The sequence below is a fragment of the Bactrocera tryoni genome, chromosome 1, assembly GCF_016617805.1.
Source record: "Bactrocera tryoni isolate S06 chromosome 1, CSIRO_BtryS06_freeze2, whole genome shotgun sequence".
NCBI classification, from domain to species: Eukaryota; Metazoa; Arthropoda; class Insecta; order Diptera; family Tephritidae; genus Bactrocera; species Bactrocera tryoni.
Window position 1 is genome coordinate 4562019 of NC_052499.1, and position 17822 is coordinate 4579840.

At 38.8% G+C, this 17822-nt stretch overlaps 1 protein-coding gene across 1 annotated transcript; it reads left to right on the forward strand.

Moving 5' to 3' along the window:
- The first annotated feature begins 342 nt into the window (after positions 1-342).
- Positions 343-16718, forward strand: LOC120782498. The gene is made up of 2 exons (XM_040114804.1): positions 343-405; positions 16427-16718. The coding sequence occupies exons 1-2, from the start codon at positions 353-355 to the stop codon at positions 16716-16718; spliced, it is 345 nt and encodes a 114-aa protein (XP_039970738.1). The 5' UTR covers positions 343-352.
- Positions 16719-17822: the final 1104 nt, after the last annotated feature.

Sequence of the window (17822 nt, forward strand, 5' to 3'; positions counted from 1 at the left end):
TTTAAACTTAGAAAATATTCCCTTTCTCGAATTTAATACCCACTTTTAGCGAAATTTAGCTGAGAAGCTCGGCTAAACTCCAGTAAAAGTATGCACCCGTTTATTACCGGCATATCGGTGCCTATCCACACCAAGTTATCACCAAGTCCGAACGCATTTCGCTGTTAAACACATTCCATTTGTTTGTAGTATCACAGTTGTTAGCTTCATGGCACGCTACCCACTGTCGAGCGGCGCATCTTCGCCTAATGACAAGCCCCAGCTGTGTATCTTTGCTCGCAAGCGCTATTTAAGCGACTAGCGCTGGCGCTGAGGTGTCCTTTCGCCGAGTTGAACCTTCGTCAACGGCAACATGAGCCAAGTTGCTGCCGCCAGCCACCAGCCGGGCGCACACAACCAGCAACGGTGAGTCAGTTGTCATTTAGATACTTCTCTTTTTCTTTAATTCTCAAATTGTTTGTGTTGTTGCCACTGTGCATCTTGCTGTTATTTCTTCACTCGTTGCATGTGTGTGTGTATGTTTCGTTTGGTCGCTGTACGCTGACAATAGTCGCTAACCGTTTTGCTGTTGATTGTTGTTGTCATTCACAGCTTACCGTTTGGCCGTTGTTGGCTTGCAAACATTTTTGTTATTGTGGCTTTTGGCTGGTTGTATGCTCGTCTCTGTTGCTGCCCCCCATTGTGTCAGTTATTCGATCGGTTATTAATTTTTCTGGCTACCCGACAACAATAACAAAAACGACAAGCAAATTACAACAATGTACGCTTGTGTGTAGATCCGAATTTGTTGTTGTTGCATTCAAGAACAAACGCTCGGAATGCTCGTCGGCTGCTGTTTATTCGCTTGGTGTCTTCTCAAATTGCTGCTATTTATGTCGGCGACTACCGTATAACTTTGTTTGAGTGTCATCCTGTCTCTCGACCCCACAATTGGTACAACCGCTGCCGTCACTTGCAGCTACCGCAAATAAAAACCTTCACTGCGGCTCCAATGGCAGCATCCAGCGAGTCACACAGCGCTCCGCAACAAGCATATGTTGCTTACAAGCCACAACAAAAGAAACAACAGCAATAACTAATCGCAATAAGGAGGCCCCAAAAACAAATGTTGTTAAATGCTGAAATCAATATGTACTTCAATAAATTGTTCAAAGATGTTCATTAAAAGCGGACTTTGCCGGCGAAACGGGAGCGGTTTAAAGGTAAACTTTTGAGGCGCTGAAAACTTGTTCTTACAAAAAAAAATTCGAATCCGTGGAACTTGTATGAAAGATGTGCTATTTATTACACTTTTTCGCATTGCCGCCGCTGCTATCCGAGTCTTGCTTATCTCTCTAGATGGGAGGCCTAGTCTAATCTAAAGGCTTTGCACAATCTTCAAGTCCGACACGGATGCATGCTACAGGCAGTTACACATTGATAGAGCGGTGAGTGCATAATTTCCAAATCGTCATTTCTTAAGAACTTTTGTTATAATAATACTTCCGTCTTCGGTCATGCTCATGGAGCACCTTCTTTTCCACTAAAATGGCACGATCATCTAAAAATTGAAACGGCGGTGCGGAAAACCAGTAAAATGCCGTATGAGTAGATCAAATCAAGTAACTCCAACTCAAAAGAAAGCTTCTCCAGTTTTCCAAAATTTATCTCAGGCATTCTAATAATTTTAAAAAGGACTTTTCTTTACATTTGAGTTTGCATCTAGTTTCCACAAGGAAAGTGTTCGAGAGAATCTCATGGTATTCTATACAGATATGTCACACGCCCGCAGGATGGGGCTGACACATCAAGAAGACTGCAGGAAATGTCTAGAGCAGGGCAACTGGAAAACAATAAAGCATCTCTTGTGCACTTGTCCCTTGTATTGACAAGGCAAGGTTTCAAGTATTTAAGGTCCACACGGTATAAGACACTGGAGCAGTATCGATAGTGAGGCTGCAGAGTCTGTTAAAATTTACGTCAAGCGCGGCCATTCCAAACGATGACTACTCCTCTTGCACTTAGCAAGTGAACTCTTTCTGGTAACGCAAAGGACCAAACTAGTATAAGCGCGGCTTATTAGCCTACCAGATAAACCTAACCTAACTCAACCTATACAGATACATATGTAATGAGATCAAGCGTAACAGTAAAATACGAGCGAATATTAAATTTGTGCTCTCTGATCTAATAATTACAAGTACAACGAAGAGTTTTGCAAGGAAGGAAATATTTAGCTGCAACTGTTACACAATGAAATATGAATTTCCAAGAAGAAACATAAAAGTAATTTGTAAGCGAAAATATGTTGTCGCCACCGGCGCTACAGCAAAAGCAACATTTGTCTCAATTGATGACGAGCCAGAGACAAGCAGACAAGCAGACAAGCCGTCAGACAGAGACGCTCCAGCAATAAAATTTTGAGAGCTAAAATTTGCCCATTGAAGTGTTCGAAAATTATGAAAAAAATGCGAGTAAATGAAATAAACAACAACAGCAACAACTAGCCGAATGATGGATCTATACATTTGCTTGTTGAAGTTTAATTAGTGCACCCTGTAATTATGATAAAACAATTGATGAACTTTTTGTTCGGAAAGACACACACACACATATACCACCCATGTGTAGTTGAGTATATTACACAAAACTAACTACGTGATCATTAAAATAAATTTAAATAAGTACAAAAGACATTTGGCTGTCGATTTGACGAACCGCCGATCTTTACTGTTAATGACCAACGCCAGTTTGTAGCACTGATGAACTGCGCAACTACACAACAGCACAACAGCACAATACAGCAATGCAACGCTGTACATCATTACACCATTCCAATTCGATTGTTATTATTGTTGGTGTTAATTCGCAGAATTATGCGCATAAGCGTTCATTTAAACGCTATTCGTTGGCGGCAAAAGACACAAGGAAATACGACGCTGGCGGCGCTAAGTGCACTGATCTTCCGAACGCCAGAGTCCATTCACCAGCAAACTGCGTTTATGAGATATGCACGAGTATGTGCTCCATTAATGCAGCTGGTCACTCGCGCCGGCATTGACCAGCGAAATGTGTGTATATGTGTGTGTGTGTGTGGTTGTGAATGCACGCTGCGCTCCTGCTGTCAATCAAAATGATTTATGTCACTTCCCACCGTATATCATCGCCGCAATTTATCTTTGTTACTTCATCGAAAATTTCATCCAGACATATGTACATACATATTTACTAGCAATATACATGCATACTTATGTACATACACATGTTGATGGCCACACAAACCTCACAAACATGAATAAGTATTCCTCTCATCTGAGCCTGCGAAAATGTGTGATCTTCACGCTGACCGCCGGTACACGATACACTCTAGTTTCTTAATTGTATCTATGTGCATTTCAACATGTACATAAATATACGTACATTGATAATCACATAATGACTCTTTCGTTCGTCACAAATGCGACCCGCCCCCTCTTGTGGGTTGGCGGCCTTCTTTTGTTATGCGTTCGTCGCACTTTTCTCAATTCCATTCGCTCATTGGAAATGCGCTTAATTTGCGCATGATACTAACTTTGCAAAGAGAGGTTAACAATGTTATATACATATTTATATCCTAGATATATTAAGTTTGCTAAAAAGCTTGTAACACTCAGTAGGAAACGTCGGAGATGCTATAATGTATATACCATATAGTATCTAAATGATCAGCGTTTTGAGCTCTCATTTTTGAGATTTCTATCTGAAATTTTTCCCACGTCCTTTTTTCCTCAAGAAGCTGCTCATTTGTCGGAACCGTCGATATCGGATCACTACTACAAATAGTCTCCGAACAAACTGAACGGTCAATATTAAACTCTTTTATGAACAACTTTTATTTTGAACAACTTTTTATTTGAAAGGATGTCATCACCAAATGCGTTATAGATTATTTTCTAAGATAACAGCACAATATCTGACGGAATGTTCCAGATCGGATAAATATAGCTGCCATATAAACTTAACGATCAAAATCGAATTCTTGTATGGACAACTTTTCTGGTTGACGAGATATATTCATAACATTTAGCAAAGATTATTGTCCGAAAAAACGCTGCAAATAATGAAGAAATTTTCCAGTTCGGCCAACTATGTATATCATCAAGCTATCACACAAAGTAAACGGTCAAAATAAAGTTCTTGTATGGCAACTTCTTTCGGTGCAACCAAAGTTAACATTTTTACTTACTTTTTTTAATTTTTATTTTGCGCTTGGGGCTCATTTTTCTCAAAAAAGGGTTCAATGAATATGTTTCTACGAATATTTGTCAATAATTTTGGTTTGAAGATAAACAACAGTCTGGCGCTTTATTTCAAAACGGCGGCTTCTTTGCTGCCAAGTGAGTGGGTGAGCAGGTTGCGGTGGTGGGGTGGTTTTCAATGAGGCATTCAGTAACTGTGACTTGGTATTTTTCAGTGGAACTTTTGATTTTGATTTTTTTCATCTTTATTTCCGATAATTATTATGTCCACGTTAAAGCAAATTCTTACTTTTTATTTCCTTTTTTTCTTTTGCTTTTCACTGGCTTTTTCTGGTGACACTTTATTTCTGTATTCCGGCGCTGTTGTTAAATTAAAAAGCGAGGGTATCAGAAATGATAGTTTGGACAAGGTCTTTTATAAAATTGTCAATTTCCTTTCAATATTTTACATTTTTTGCGAAAAGTCGCTTGCTTGTTATAATTTTTGTAGTAGGAAGTGGATCGTTCTCAGAAGATCATTTGGCCCTAAGAAAAGTGAAAGCTCGATTTGTTCCAAAAACACTCAATTTTTTCGAAAAACAGCGTCGCGTTAACGTCTGTAAAACAATACTTTCCGACTCACAGAATGTGAAACGCGTTATTACTGTGGGTGAGTCTTGGATCTATGCTTACAATCCGGAAACGCACCATCAATCGACCGAATACCGAGCCGAAGATGAGCCGAACCTGAAACCACGTCAAAGCAGGCCAGAAATTGACTTTAACAAATGCTCAGAGGATTGGAAAAAACGTGAGTATATTGGGTCAAGGGGAATTACTTTGAGGGGGACGACATAGATTTTGAAGAATAAGTTAGGAATTTTAAAATTATTCATGAAGTCTTGCTATATTTTGCTAATAGTAGTACATATGGTGACCAGATCACGATATCAATCAGTTAAGTAACGTACTTTTGGGTGGAATTTTAATTTTCAAATTAAAAAAAAATGGTTTCTCTAATAAAAAGTTTGAAGCGCACAACGTTAAAAAAATATATAAAAATACATACCTTCGGCCATTTCAGCTTAGAAGGGGTGACCATCATAAAAAACACTATGGTAGCACTTATTCAACCACAAAAGGGCAGTGAAAACTACACAACAAACACAATTGCCCATATTTTCAAGCTAACAAATATACTATGATTATATCGTTGTTTAATTTTTGATTATTGCTCACTATAATTTCATTTGTTGTTGTTACTGTGACTACTTTGGCTATTTTAATATTGCGTGCGCTTGATTGAAATCGGTTGGATCGTATATTTTCACTTATGTAGGTATAATCGTATACATATGTGTGTTTATATCTATATGGTATGTGTATATGTACATAGGTACATATATGCTAAGGCATATCGTAAAGCATACCATTATCGATAATGCACTGGTAAATGCAAATGGTGGGTAAAGCGCACAAAAAGCTGTTTTTAAGGCGGCGTGTACTTATAGTATGTATTTCTATGTCAAACTTTTATGCCTACATATATATGCATATAAGGCATAATTCCACGTGAAGAAAGCAGTGAAGTACTTGGAAGAAATAAATCTAAATTTCTACCACTTTTTCCCGTTCTTCTATAATATATGCATGTATACTCGTATACATAGCTACATATATATGTACATAGGTACATACATACATATATACATAGCATAGTTCATAAACATATTTGTGAAAATATCCTCCATATCATACATGTATGTGTTATTATTGTTTTTTTTTTGCTTTTAGCCTTTGATTATTATCACAATTTACTAAACAAAAAACAAAAAAGAAAGCGGCCACCAAATTTACCCTCGGAAATGCGCTGAAACCGCTTATTATGGCCGCCATGTTGTACACAATAACCGCAATAATGATAATAGCTGCAACTATGTACGTTGATACATAGTTAGGTATATTCCTGCAAGTAAATATGTATATGAGAACACCAACGAGTAATCAAAACAACACGAAAAATATTAAAAAACCGAAATATGTATGTATGTATGAATGGTTGTGTGTATATACTTATTAGAGAAAGAAACCTTCTTCATCGCCTCACATTTCCACGAAGTCTCAAGCCATTTACCACGTATATACCAACATATAGTATACACACTTATGTACATGAGAAGAAAAAACCTTGATAAAAAAGAGCATAGAACTGAAAAAGCGGCCGTCAGCCACTGGTTGATTTCTGGAGTAGAAGGAATCGATAATAATTGATTTGATTGATGGTCTGTTCGTAGATGGGGCCAACAATCGCTTTTCTTGTTTTTGTTACTGCCGCCGCCAGAGCTGCCGTTCTCTCTCTTTCAGTTCTTGTATTGGCTGCCACAGCCTCCAAGTACATTGTTGCATAGCATCTGTGATAGTAGTTCGTCGTATGTCGATTTTTATTGGCATTTCGATGGGAGTCAGGTAGATATACATACTTACATACATACATATGCATGTATGCTGCAACGGCGGACAGGCATTGAATACCTTTGAGTTCATTCAAAAGCAATTTCGACCAATTATGGAGTATGAGAGTATGATTGCCGCAAGACGCTGCTCTATTATATGAAGATGTTGTTGTTGTGGGGCAACTGCTTCTGTTTTTATTTTCTTGTTGCAAGTTGTGAGAATTATGCTGCTGGGATGCTGGTTATCATCATTATATTTAGTTGCGCGTATAAAAATGGCGTCGAAAGCGTTGAGCGCTAATTTTCAAGTTGAAGTTCGTATTGGCGACATTTTCTTATAAAATAATTAAATGTAAAAATTTTTGGCATACATCACCATAAAGAACTTTAAACTGAGCTAAGCTACTCTCACCGAGCGATTTGGCCAAGCGAATTGTTATAAAATGTTATATTTGTTTGCAAAACCAGACCTAAGAATGCACACCCAGATGGATGAATGGTAACAACATGAAAGAAAATTCGTATAAAATTTTATCGGCCTCATATCTAGAGTTTTGGTATTCAACCGAATTCGTTTAAGTTATGTCGGGCGGATCTAGAGAGTACACGTGAAAAAATAAAAACACGTTCTTCACAATTTCAAATTTTTTAAAGATAAAATGACAAAAAGATAAGACATGGAGGGTGGAGTCAAAATTAACGTCAGTGATGAAAGTTCTCTGATTGCCATTCACTTGAGAGTGGCCAGAAACGATTCTTTTACATATGGTTCAAGCAGCTCAAGACTTCCGGTCCTACACCAAGTATTCTTTGGGTAGCCAAAAAACCTCCGTTTGAAAAGCGAGCTAAAGTGAGAAGGCGAAACATCTCCACCACTGGTTGTGCGCTGGGTTTGGGACCCACCACAAAAACAAAACACTAGCAATGAAAACTAATCGCCAGCCTAGGATGAGAGATCCCCTTTTAATTGAGAAGTAAAGTCCTCTCCCGACGAACAAAAACCAAACTCTATAAGTCACTCATTATTCCCGTCCTCCTATATGGTGTAGAGGCATGGCCGATGACAACATCTTATGAGTCGACGTTACAAGTTTTCGAGAAAGGTTCTGCAAAAGATTTGTGATCCTTTGCGCGTTGGCCACGGCGAATATCGGATTCGATGGACGACAATGACATAGTTTAGCGAATTAGGAGACAGCGGCTGCGCTGGCTACTTCATGTCATACGAATGAACGAAAACACTCCAGCTCTGAAAGTACTCGACACAGTACTTGCCGGGGGAAGCAGATGAAGAGGAAGACCTCCACTCCCTTGAAAAGACCAGGTGAAGAAGGACCTGGCTTTGCTTGGAATCTTCAATTGGCGCAATATTGCGAAAAGAAGAAACAAATGGCGCGCTGTCGTTAACTTGGCTATAATCGCGTAAGCGCTGTCTACACCAGTAAACAAGAAGAAAAAGAAAATAATAGTTTACACAGATAACTATGTAGACGCTTAGTCTTAGCCCCCTAGTCCTCAACAGCAATCCTGAATGTAACTCAGGGGCATTAAGCAGCTTGGTAATTTCGATAAATTCGAGATTCGTTGATTATTTTTTTAATTTTTTTTAACTAATCAGATATATTAAACAATACAGTATATCCATTGCTTTATATTACACATGTACATATGTACATAAGATCATGCATTTATATGTACCAGCATATACCTTGATCCCTACCATGTTTTCCCTCGCCGAACACTGATACTCCATATCGGCAAAATTTGCATATTCATCCTGCCATCCAACTACACCTCAAAGCCATTACACTTCGAAACCCAATTGCTTCTACCTTGAGAGCCTTACAGTCAGTAGCACGATCGTGCCGCATTACCCAGATCAATCGTGAAGTGACAACAATACTTAAGAAATACAAAAGCGACACTCACATATGTACAGATATAAGAGAGTGTGCGACTTCATCGACCTCAAATATAAATTCTGCTGGGCTGGACACCAGCTGTCGTACAAGCAACAAGTGTACTCGTAACTGATCGTGCAAATTAAATTAATCGGCAACAAAATCACAAGTCAAATGTCAGCAACATTGACATACAAAATTTTAAATAGGAAAAAAATGCAAATAAACCGTTTTTAAAATATGCACAGTGAATATTTGTTGATTCGGGTCATGCCAACGCAACGAATCGGGTCAGCGCAAAGAAATCGCAAGGAAGCGGCGATCGGCTGTGAACTAAGCGTAAGCCTTTATTATTACAGTTATTATTTTTCAGTGTTTTTTTTTAGTTTTTGTGTGAAATTAATCTTACTGATTTGAAAATCGACAGGATGAAGGTGGACCGTTGTTTTACGCTCATCAGCGAACTTCAAACGCGCATACACACCTTACTGCTTATACTGTGTCTACATGAGTATATATAAATCTGCGTGTACATATGTACATATGTATGTTTGTACATTTGGCTGTCGAGAATCGTTTTGCTGTAGCGAAAAATTAGCGCACTTGATTGACAGCTCAAATGGGATTTTAATGGTCTGTTGCCACAATCAACCATTGCAGGGATGCCGGCTGACATTGGCCAGCGGCGCCCGATTGCCCCAATCGAAGCTTGATAATTGCTGAAGTTGCTGCCGATGCCAACGCAGCCTATAGATCTTTTTTCCCTACACTAACGAATTAAATGACCCTGGAAAAAACGAGAGTAAAGTTATGCGAAGAGGCAGTAATCATCATAAAGGGAAAATACGGTAAATAAGCTGGAGTAGAGAGCAAATTGCCAACAAATTGATGTGAAATTGATGTTTCGAAGGCGCATTAAAATAATATACACACATTATACCTATGTATGTATGTGTGTGCCAAATATATAATAATCAGATTTTATATATGCGAGAGGCGAAAAAACAGCGACAGAAAAAAATTGTCGACAGCTTAAAGTTTTCAACACAATTTCGTAATTTTCTAATTGTAGACAGTGTCTAAAACTTTCTATTTGCTATTTATATATCTATACCCTGAAGAAAAGAAATGTCGGAGACCGGATAAGGTATACCTACCTATATGTAAATGATCACCGCGATGAGCTGAATCGATTTGCCTATGTCCGTCTGTATATACCCGAACTAATCTCTAATATCTGTGAAAAGAGGACCGACACATACCACCTCTTCGTCGACTTCAAAGCTGCTTTTGACAGCGATAAGGAGCTGCCTTTATGAATTTGGTATCCCCGCAAAACTAATACGGCTATGTAAACTAACGTTGAGCAATACCAAAAGCTCTGTCAGGAGCGGGAAGGACCTCTCCGAGCCGTTCGATTCCAAACGAAGTATCAGACAAGGTGATTCCCTATAGTGCAACTTCTTCAATCTACTGCTGGAGAAAATAATTCGACCTGCCGAACTTAAGCGAGCTGATTCAGTCTTCTTCTATAAGAGTGTGCTGCTGCTAACGTACGCTGATGATATTGATATGATTGGCCTTAGCATCCGCGCCGTTAGTTCTGCTTTCTCCAGACTGGATAAGTAAGCGAGGCAAATGAGTCTGGTAGTGAACGAAGGCAAGTGAAATATCTCCAGTCATCAAACAGAGGGTCGTCGCACTCGCGACTAGGCTCCCACGTCACTGTTAACAGTCGTAACTTCGAAGTCGTAGGTAATTTCGTCTGACTTGGAACCAGTATTAACACCAACAACTACGTCAGCCTCGAAATCCAACACAGAATAAAAACGGCCAACAGGTGATACTTTGAACTAAGTAGGCAATTGAGATATTGTCCTCTCTCGACGAACAAAAACCAAACTCTATATTTTCGATGGAACGATGAGATGTACGAGTTATACGACGGCATTGACATAGCTCAGCGTTAAGAGACAGCGGCTCCGCTAGCTAGGTCATATTGTCCGTATGGATGGAAACAATCCAGCTCTAAACTCCAAACGATTGGCGCGCTGCTGTTAATTCGGCTATAACCGCGTAAGCGGTGTCTACGCCGTTAAAGAAGAAGAAGAATTTCTCAGTTTTTGAGATATTGATCAGACGTCCTTTTCTTCCCAAGAAGCTTTAAGGTCAATTAATAATTATAAATTATTAAAAGAGTCCGCTTGCCACCACGACAACAATTTAGGCATTCCACAACTATTCCAATTTATTCCCTGCGTGTAGGTCTTTGCACTACATTCCACCACGAGTATTACTCAGCAAACATTCTAAATTCTGAATTGCTTCATTTGATCGGAACTCTGTGGCGCGTTAACGCAATGGCACACACCGTAAACGCTACGCATTTGCTGAATTGAGTTGCAGAAATGCATTGCTGCACGCAACAATCGCACACCGCCTAGTACCTGCCTGGAAAATGACGCCAGCCACCAACCCAACTTCGCGACCGCTTACTACCAAACTGGGAGCTATGCCAAACTCGGCTATGGATTGCATGGGCGGCAGTAGCAGCAGCAGCTGACGTCACACATAAGCCCGCTGTGTCATAGCGGACACAAGTAATGCGACGAGGCTTATGCTCGCCAACGCTGGACAAACGATACGTCGAGACAGCGGGTGGCAGTGCCGTGCGGGTAAAGAGTTGCCATTCTTGGCGTCTGACAGAACTGAGGACTTGGAGGTGTATTGGACTTGTTGTGCGGTGCCGGTGCCGGTGCGGTGCCGGTGCCGGTGCGGTAGGCGTTCAATGCGCCCATATTGTAGTTTCTGTTGTTGTTGCAGGTTGCCTGCTGCCTTGTGAGTTAATGTTGTGTTTGTTTTGCGTTTCATGCGTGCGCGTGTCATCGCGTCGGTCTAAAATGACAGTTGCGATTTAATGGCAGTGTGGCTTCGTTTGCACTGGAATCAGTTACAAATTAATAATGAACTGCCACAACAAGCAACACAACACAGCACAGTTTAACAACAACAACGGTGACAACAGTAAATATTATACAACAAAAAGTAATACGTGCTTACACACACACATGCAAACAAACAACAGCCAGTCTTTTAGCTGCCACGAGTCCTGCACCGTCGCTTGTCCCAGCAATTTGCGACACTTAAGCCATTGTGGAACTACCGACCGGCCCAGCGATTGGCCAAAGCGGGTGTGGAGCTGTCTGCGCCTGTTTTTTTTTTTGCCTATGCTGGTGTGCTAAGCGCCCATAATGATAATGACAGCAATCGCTGACATTTGCGGGAATGACGCAGTGTCTTTGTTGCCGTTGCTGTTGTTGTTGTGCTATGAAAATTGCAATGTCGTTGACAATCGAAGGCGACACTAACTGCATACAAGTGTACACACACGCGTAAGTAAATGGAACTGTTATGTAGACACGATTTGCTTGTTTGCCTGTTTGTTGTTGTGCGAACTTTATCACCTTAATGGCTTGTCAATGTTTGACACTTTAATTTATTCATAGCCACTTAACGGAATCGAAGTTTCAGTGCCCATCAACACTGGGCCATTATAATAATATTTTTCGATTTTCGTTTTTGCTCCATTACCCAGCTGGGGTAATTGTGTGGGCGGCAACATACATACATACTTACATACTTATGGATATGGCTGATATTGATTTCAGGGTGTTGGTGGCAGTCGATTTCTACGAATAGTGTTTATTGTTGTTTGAAGAATTTGTTGATTGGTTGAAAAGAAATACATTGATTAATTTTATTGGGGCATTTTACTGACTTTTTATATCCGGAACAAGGTATATTAAGTTTGGTAGAAGGAAACGTCACAGATCTTATAATATATATACATACATATGTATACATATACATATATATGTATGTATATATAAATGATCAGCGGAACGAGCTGAGTCGGTTTACCCGTACGTCGTCTGTCCGTCTTCCGTGGTGGTGTTGGCTAGTTCCTCAGTTTTTGAATTAACGATCTGAAATTTTGCACATGTCCTTTTGTCCCCAAGAAGCTGCCCATTTGTTTGAACCGCCGATATCGGACCACTGACAGCTATATACTATGCCACACAAACTGAATGATCAAGTACAAAATTTTGTATGGATCTTTAAGAAATTTTCCACGAATTATTATTCAAGTCAATGGTACAATTTCTTCAGAGATCGGATGATTATAGCTGTCCATATAGTTGTCATACAAGCCGAACGATCCCAATCAAGATAAAGATCCCTGTGAAGGATTTTATAGCTTACTTATAATTTTTTAAAGTCTGATAATTGTTAATGATAATTGAAAATAAAATATAATTTAGCGTCCTTTTGATTTTTTTGTCAACTAATTTTTTTGAGAGATATACATATGTAGATATAAATACATCGTATAGCAGTTATGAGTCCAAAAAGGAGTGAAAAGAGAAAGAAGAAATGAATAGAGAAGAAAGAACCATTCACTCTTTATAGCCGAAACCGCCAAAAACGCTACTCCCTTCCTTCCTTTGACTTCTTTAGCGAGCAAAATGTGTCAAAAGTTGATCCCGTGGTAAAAACGCAGAGATCAGCCATCTTTGTTTGTTTTCTAGAATTTCAAACATATTTTATAATTACTACAGTATATCGAGATTGGCAACCCTGCGTTGTGAGTGAGCAATCAGCTGACACGTATCTACGGCAAAAATCCAAATGCCGTGGATTCCTACGGCATCCTATGGCTAAGAGAGAAGGGAGTAGCGTTTTTCGCTGTTCACTTACATTGCGCGCCCATAAGATAGGTCGTATCAGCTGACACGGGCCACGGGTCTACGTTTTTGGCTATTTCGGCGATTACTAGACTCACAACTACTAGTATGGAGGACAATTGAAACTTGTTGCCAACTGCTTAGATTGTGTAAAGTATTCTGAATATTAAATTCGTAAACATAGTTCTGACCTGAAAAGTGTTCTGGAGACTGTTTTTATACTATCTAAATTTCTTACGTCTAAGCCTCGACTACAGTGTAGAAGCAACTACCACTACTTAAATAAAACCAGCTTCAATTCATTATCACTTACTTTAGTGGACCTCATAAGGTATTTGATACTATTGATTGATCATATCTGTCTTAGTTTAATAAATAGTTTAATTGCGATGATATAATAAAAAAAAACAAAAGTAGTCTGCCTTTTGCAAAATATACATATCTCGAACCCCTTCACGGTGTTCTAAACTCTTCGGTGTTCTAAACCCTTTATAAATCCCCAAAGTAAGCATGTACATACATACATACATATGTATATGCATACAAACATTCAAACTTTTATCAAAAAGTATAATAAATATGTTTATATGTGCCATTTTCATACCAATTAGAAGAAATTTGCATACAAAAATAATACCGCAAAGAAATAAAATGCAGCAATTTACATAAAGTCTCAATGCGCCGCGCCGTACAACTGCAAATCAATCACCGCCGCGTGAGCCGCGTGTTCTTATACGCTTATCGGGTGCATAAATGCACAACTTAGCGATTATTATCCAAATCGCACAACAACCACACGCAAACCTGCATATACCATACATACATACATACATGCATACCAGATAGATTCCAATGGAAATTCCACCAACAAAAACACTTTAAAAATCTCTGCAGTGGAAGGCAAATACTATTCGCATGCATGCAACGCCACAACGCCAAGCTAAAGGCGCTGCACACAACAAGAAATCCGCAACTAAATTCACTCTCACTGCTCGCATGTCGGCGATAAAGCGACGTTGCATTGCGATTTGATGCGACTCTCGGCGATTGAAGTGCAAATGCAGCACTTACACGCACATTTGTGCAACTTCCACACACGCTCATTGCATATCTACGCGTTGCACGGCCGCCTGGCTGACTGGGTTACCCTGTGGAAGGGATGTGTGTGTGTTGGTTGCATGCCTTGGCTATCGGCAGTGAAATCTGGCCCAGAAGGGTGTGGCTAGCGGCTGTCACACACCACACTTACACATGCATGCACGGCTGCGTGTATTTGTATGCGAGAAAAACAATCACAGCACAATGGTTACTTACAACAGCAATAAAAACAATGTGCCATCATGACTGCAGGGCGTGTCGTCCAACAGTGGCTAAAATTACAGCGTTGTGCTGTGGCTGGTCTGGTATCTAGGTGGTAGTGGGGACGATGGTGGTGGTGGTGTTGGCTACAGCAGTGCTCACGCTCGTTGTGTTGGTGGTGGAAATTTGCGAAATAGAAACAATCTAAGAAGTTGAGGTGGTTGTGATTATGCACTCAATGTGGCAATGATTATGGCGGCCGCAGTGGATGCCTGACTACCGAATGATTTTTTTATTTTATTTATTTGGGATTTGCGCAATACGGTGTGGATTATTTGTATATGTACATATATGTCCACTTCTTCGGTATTGTATTATATTTACCTAAGTTTTTAGAATGAAAAATATTTGTAATTGTAACAATCTGTTATTATTCATACTTAAGACTTTAAGACGAGTTCTTCATAATGCTGAACATAGGCATAGGATTTGAAAGATAAAATGAAAGACAAATTATTTTACGTGCGATCAAAGGTAGGAAAGAGGAAGTGGAGAAGTGATTGAATTTTGAAGGATAAAAAATGGCTTATCTCGATTTGCGTAAAACTACGAGTCCTATAGAAAAAGCCATATGACAAAGTTGGAGGCAATGAAAGAGCGAAGCCAGGTCCTTCTCCACCTGGCCTCTACAACGGAGTGAAGGTCTTCCTCTGCTTCCCGGCGAGTATTGCGTCGAATACTTTCAGAGCTGAAGTGTTTTCATCCATTCGGACAACATGACCTAGCCAGCGTAGCCGCTGTCTTTTAATCCGCTGAACTATGTCAACGTCGGCGTATATCTCATACAGTTCATCGTTCCATTGAATGCGATATTCACCGCGGCCAACGTGAAGGACCATAAATCTTTCGCAGAACCTTCCTCTCGAAAACTCGTAAGTCGACTCATTAGATGTTGTCATCGGCCATGCCTCTGCACCATATACATACATAGCAGGACGGGAATAATGAGTGACTTATAGAGTTTGGTTTTTGTTGCCTACTCAGTCCAAAGTTTTTTTTTTCTTCTCTATTTTGCTTTAATATTGAATAAGCGTCCTAGTTTTCAATCAAAAATTCGTCAAAATATCGGAATTTTTAAAAGTCAGTAGGCTTTATCTTCATGGAAATCTCTATTTTCTGATGGTATAAAAATATATACATTACTATGGTAAGCTTTCGCAGATAATGTTATAAAGAACCATACTATACGATTTACAGCTGCTTAAATAAACCATTTCAAAGCCGTTTTTCCGCATGGAATTATTAAATCTCAAAATTAAAATATAAAAGTATTATTAAACTAAAAAAATAAATATCTCCCTAAGTACATATGTATATATGTACATATATATACATACATACATATTTTTAAAGTAATATTTTAGCATTATATTGTAGATATTTATATGTATATAGTAGATATGTATCTACACTTCCTCCTTTTGTATATAAGTATGTATGTATGTAAGTATTAGTTATCCATCCACCACAGCGCCCATACAAGAACTGTCAATCATTAACACAGCTGTAATCCATGTACACAAAATCCATATATGTATGTATGTATAAGGAAAACAGAAATAAGAAAGTACAAAAAAGTATCATAATTATTTTCGCATAACTAAGCCGGCTTAAAAATGAAAATCAATTGGCAAAAGGAAGCCTTTTGACATAATCCCTAAATCGCTTGAAGCGGCGTCTCCTACACATGCATATACAACAACATATTACATAAGTTGTGCCGCTTTTGCCATAATCTGTTAATAACTTATATTCTGTTTTTCTTTTTATAGTTCCTTTTCAAAAAGTCAATTGCTGTTCAAAGGGATTAGCCTTTCTTCCACTTCAGTCACTCCAGACACCTTCGCTCAGGCACCTGTGTATCGGCATGAGGCTATTACAACTGCTAACGGTAATAATAGCCAAACGTTGCACAATTTTATATACAGATATACAATTCAAATGGTTGCTTGTTGCGGTTGCAATCATGAGAATACTTTCCAAGATAAATTATTTTCTAAAGATACTGTATTTTTTCACTTAAATTTTGTGTACATGCATATGTATGTATGTTTAAATATATAACCATGTTTATAATATATCTGCCTAGAGATTTAGTTTAATAGCTTTTTTCATTTTTACTTGACTTATCACTTTTATCTAAAATGAAAAACAAGGTTGGTAAAATAAATATGATTTATATTTGTATACTGCAATAATTTTTTCCAACAGTTTTATTTTTATTTTGTATTAATTATTATTATTTTTCTACTACAGTATTTTTAAAAGTTATTTATAATATTTAATCAAACAAACAATTAAAACATAAATGCCAAGCATAATTAAACCAGCGGAACGAAACCCTATTAGCAAAAAAAATACTGGAGCACAAGAAAATGGCAGGAAAATAAATGTTTGGCAAAAAAAATTCAATAACCTACAGCACTTCTCTTCTTTAATAATTTTTAACAACCAAGGTCACCTGTCATATCAAAAGTATTAAAAACAAGATAACATGAAATTTTACAAAAATTCCTCCCGATTGCGTGCTAGCTCTTTCGCCTAAATTGATAACGACCACCTGAACGACAGATGTATGTAGATAGCTTACATATGTACATATAAACAAGCAAGTAAAGAGATGGAATGAAAAACTAAAACCAACATAAACAAGCAAAAACCAGCAGAAATAAACAGTTGCAATGTAGCACCATTTGACGTTTGATAGACAAGCAACTGCTGCTGCCACAGTTGCTGCTCAGACTCTCACTTGTCGATTTATTAGGTGATGCGATGCCAGCACAGTCGATTGATCGGTCGTTCGTGCCGACTGCAAAAGCGAATGAGCGGTTAGCTGATAGTGTGATACGCTCGTTAAATTGCACGATCAACATCGATTACGGTACATATTTTCTCAACACAGCAACGAATTGTATTGATTGGTTTGCAGCTGTGAGAGATTTCTTAGGCCAAACTGCATTGGTGCATTGTAGGTACATATGTACATGCATATGTATGTATGTATAGTAGATTAGATGCACAGATGGTAATTTAGTATAGCAACAACACATAGCAACAACGTTAGCGCAAAGTTTGCCACTTAAACGTTAGCGTCAACAACAATTTGTGGCATTGGAAAAAATTGCCACTGAAATTAGCGTCTGGCATTCGGTACGGTGTGGGGTGTGG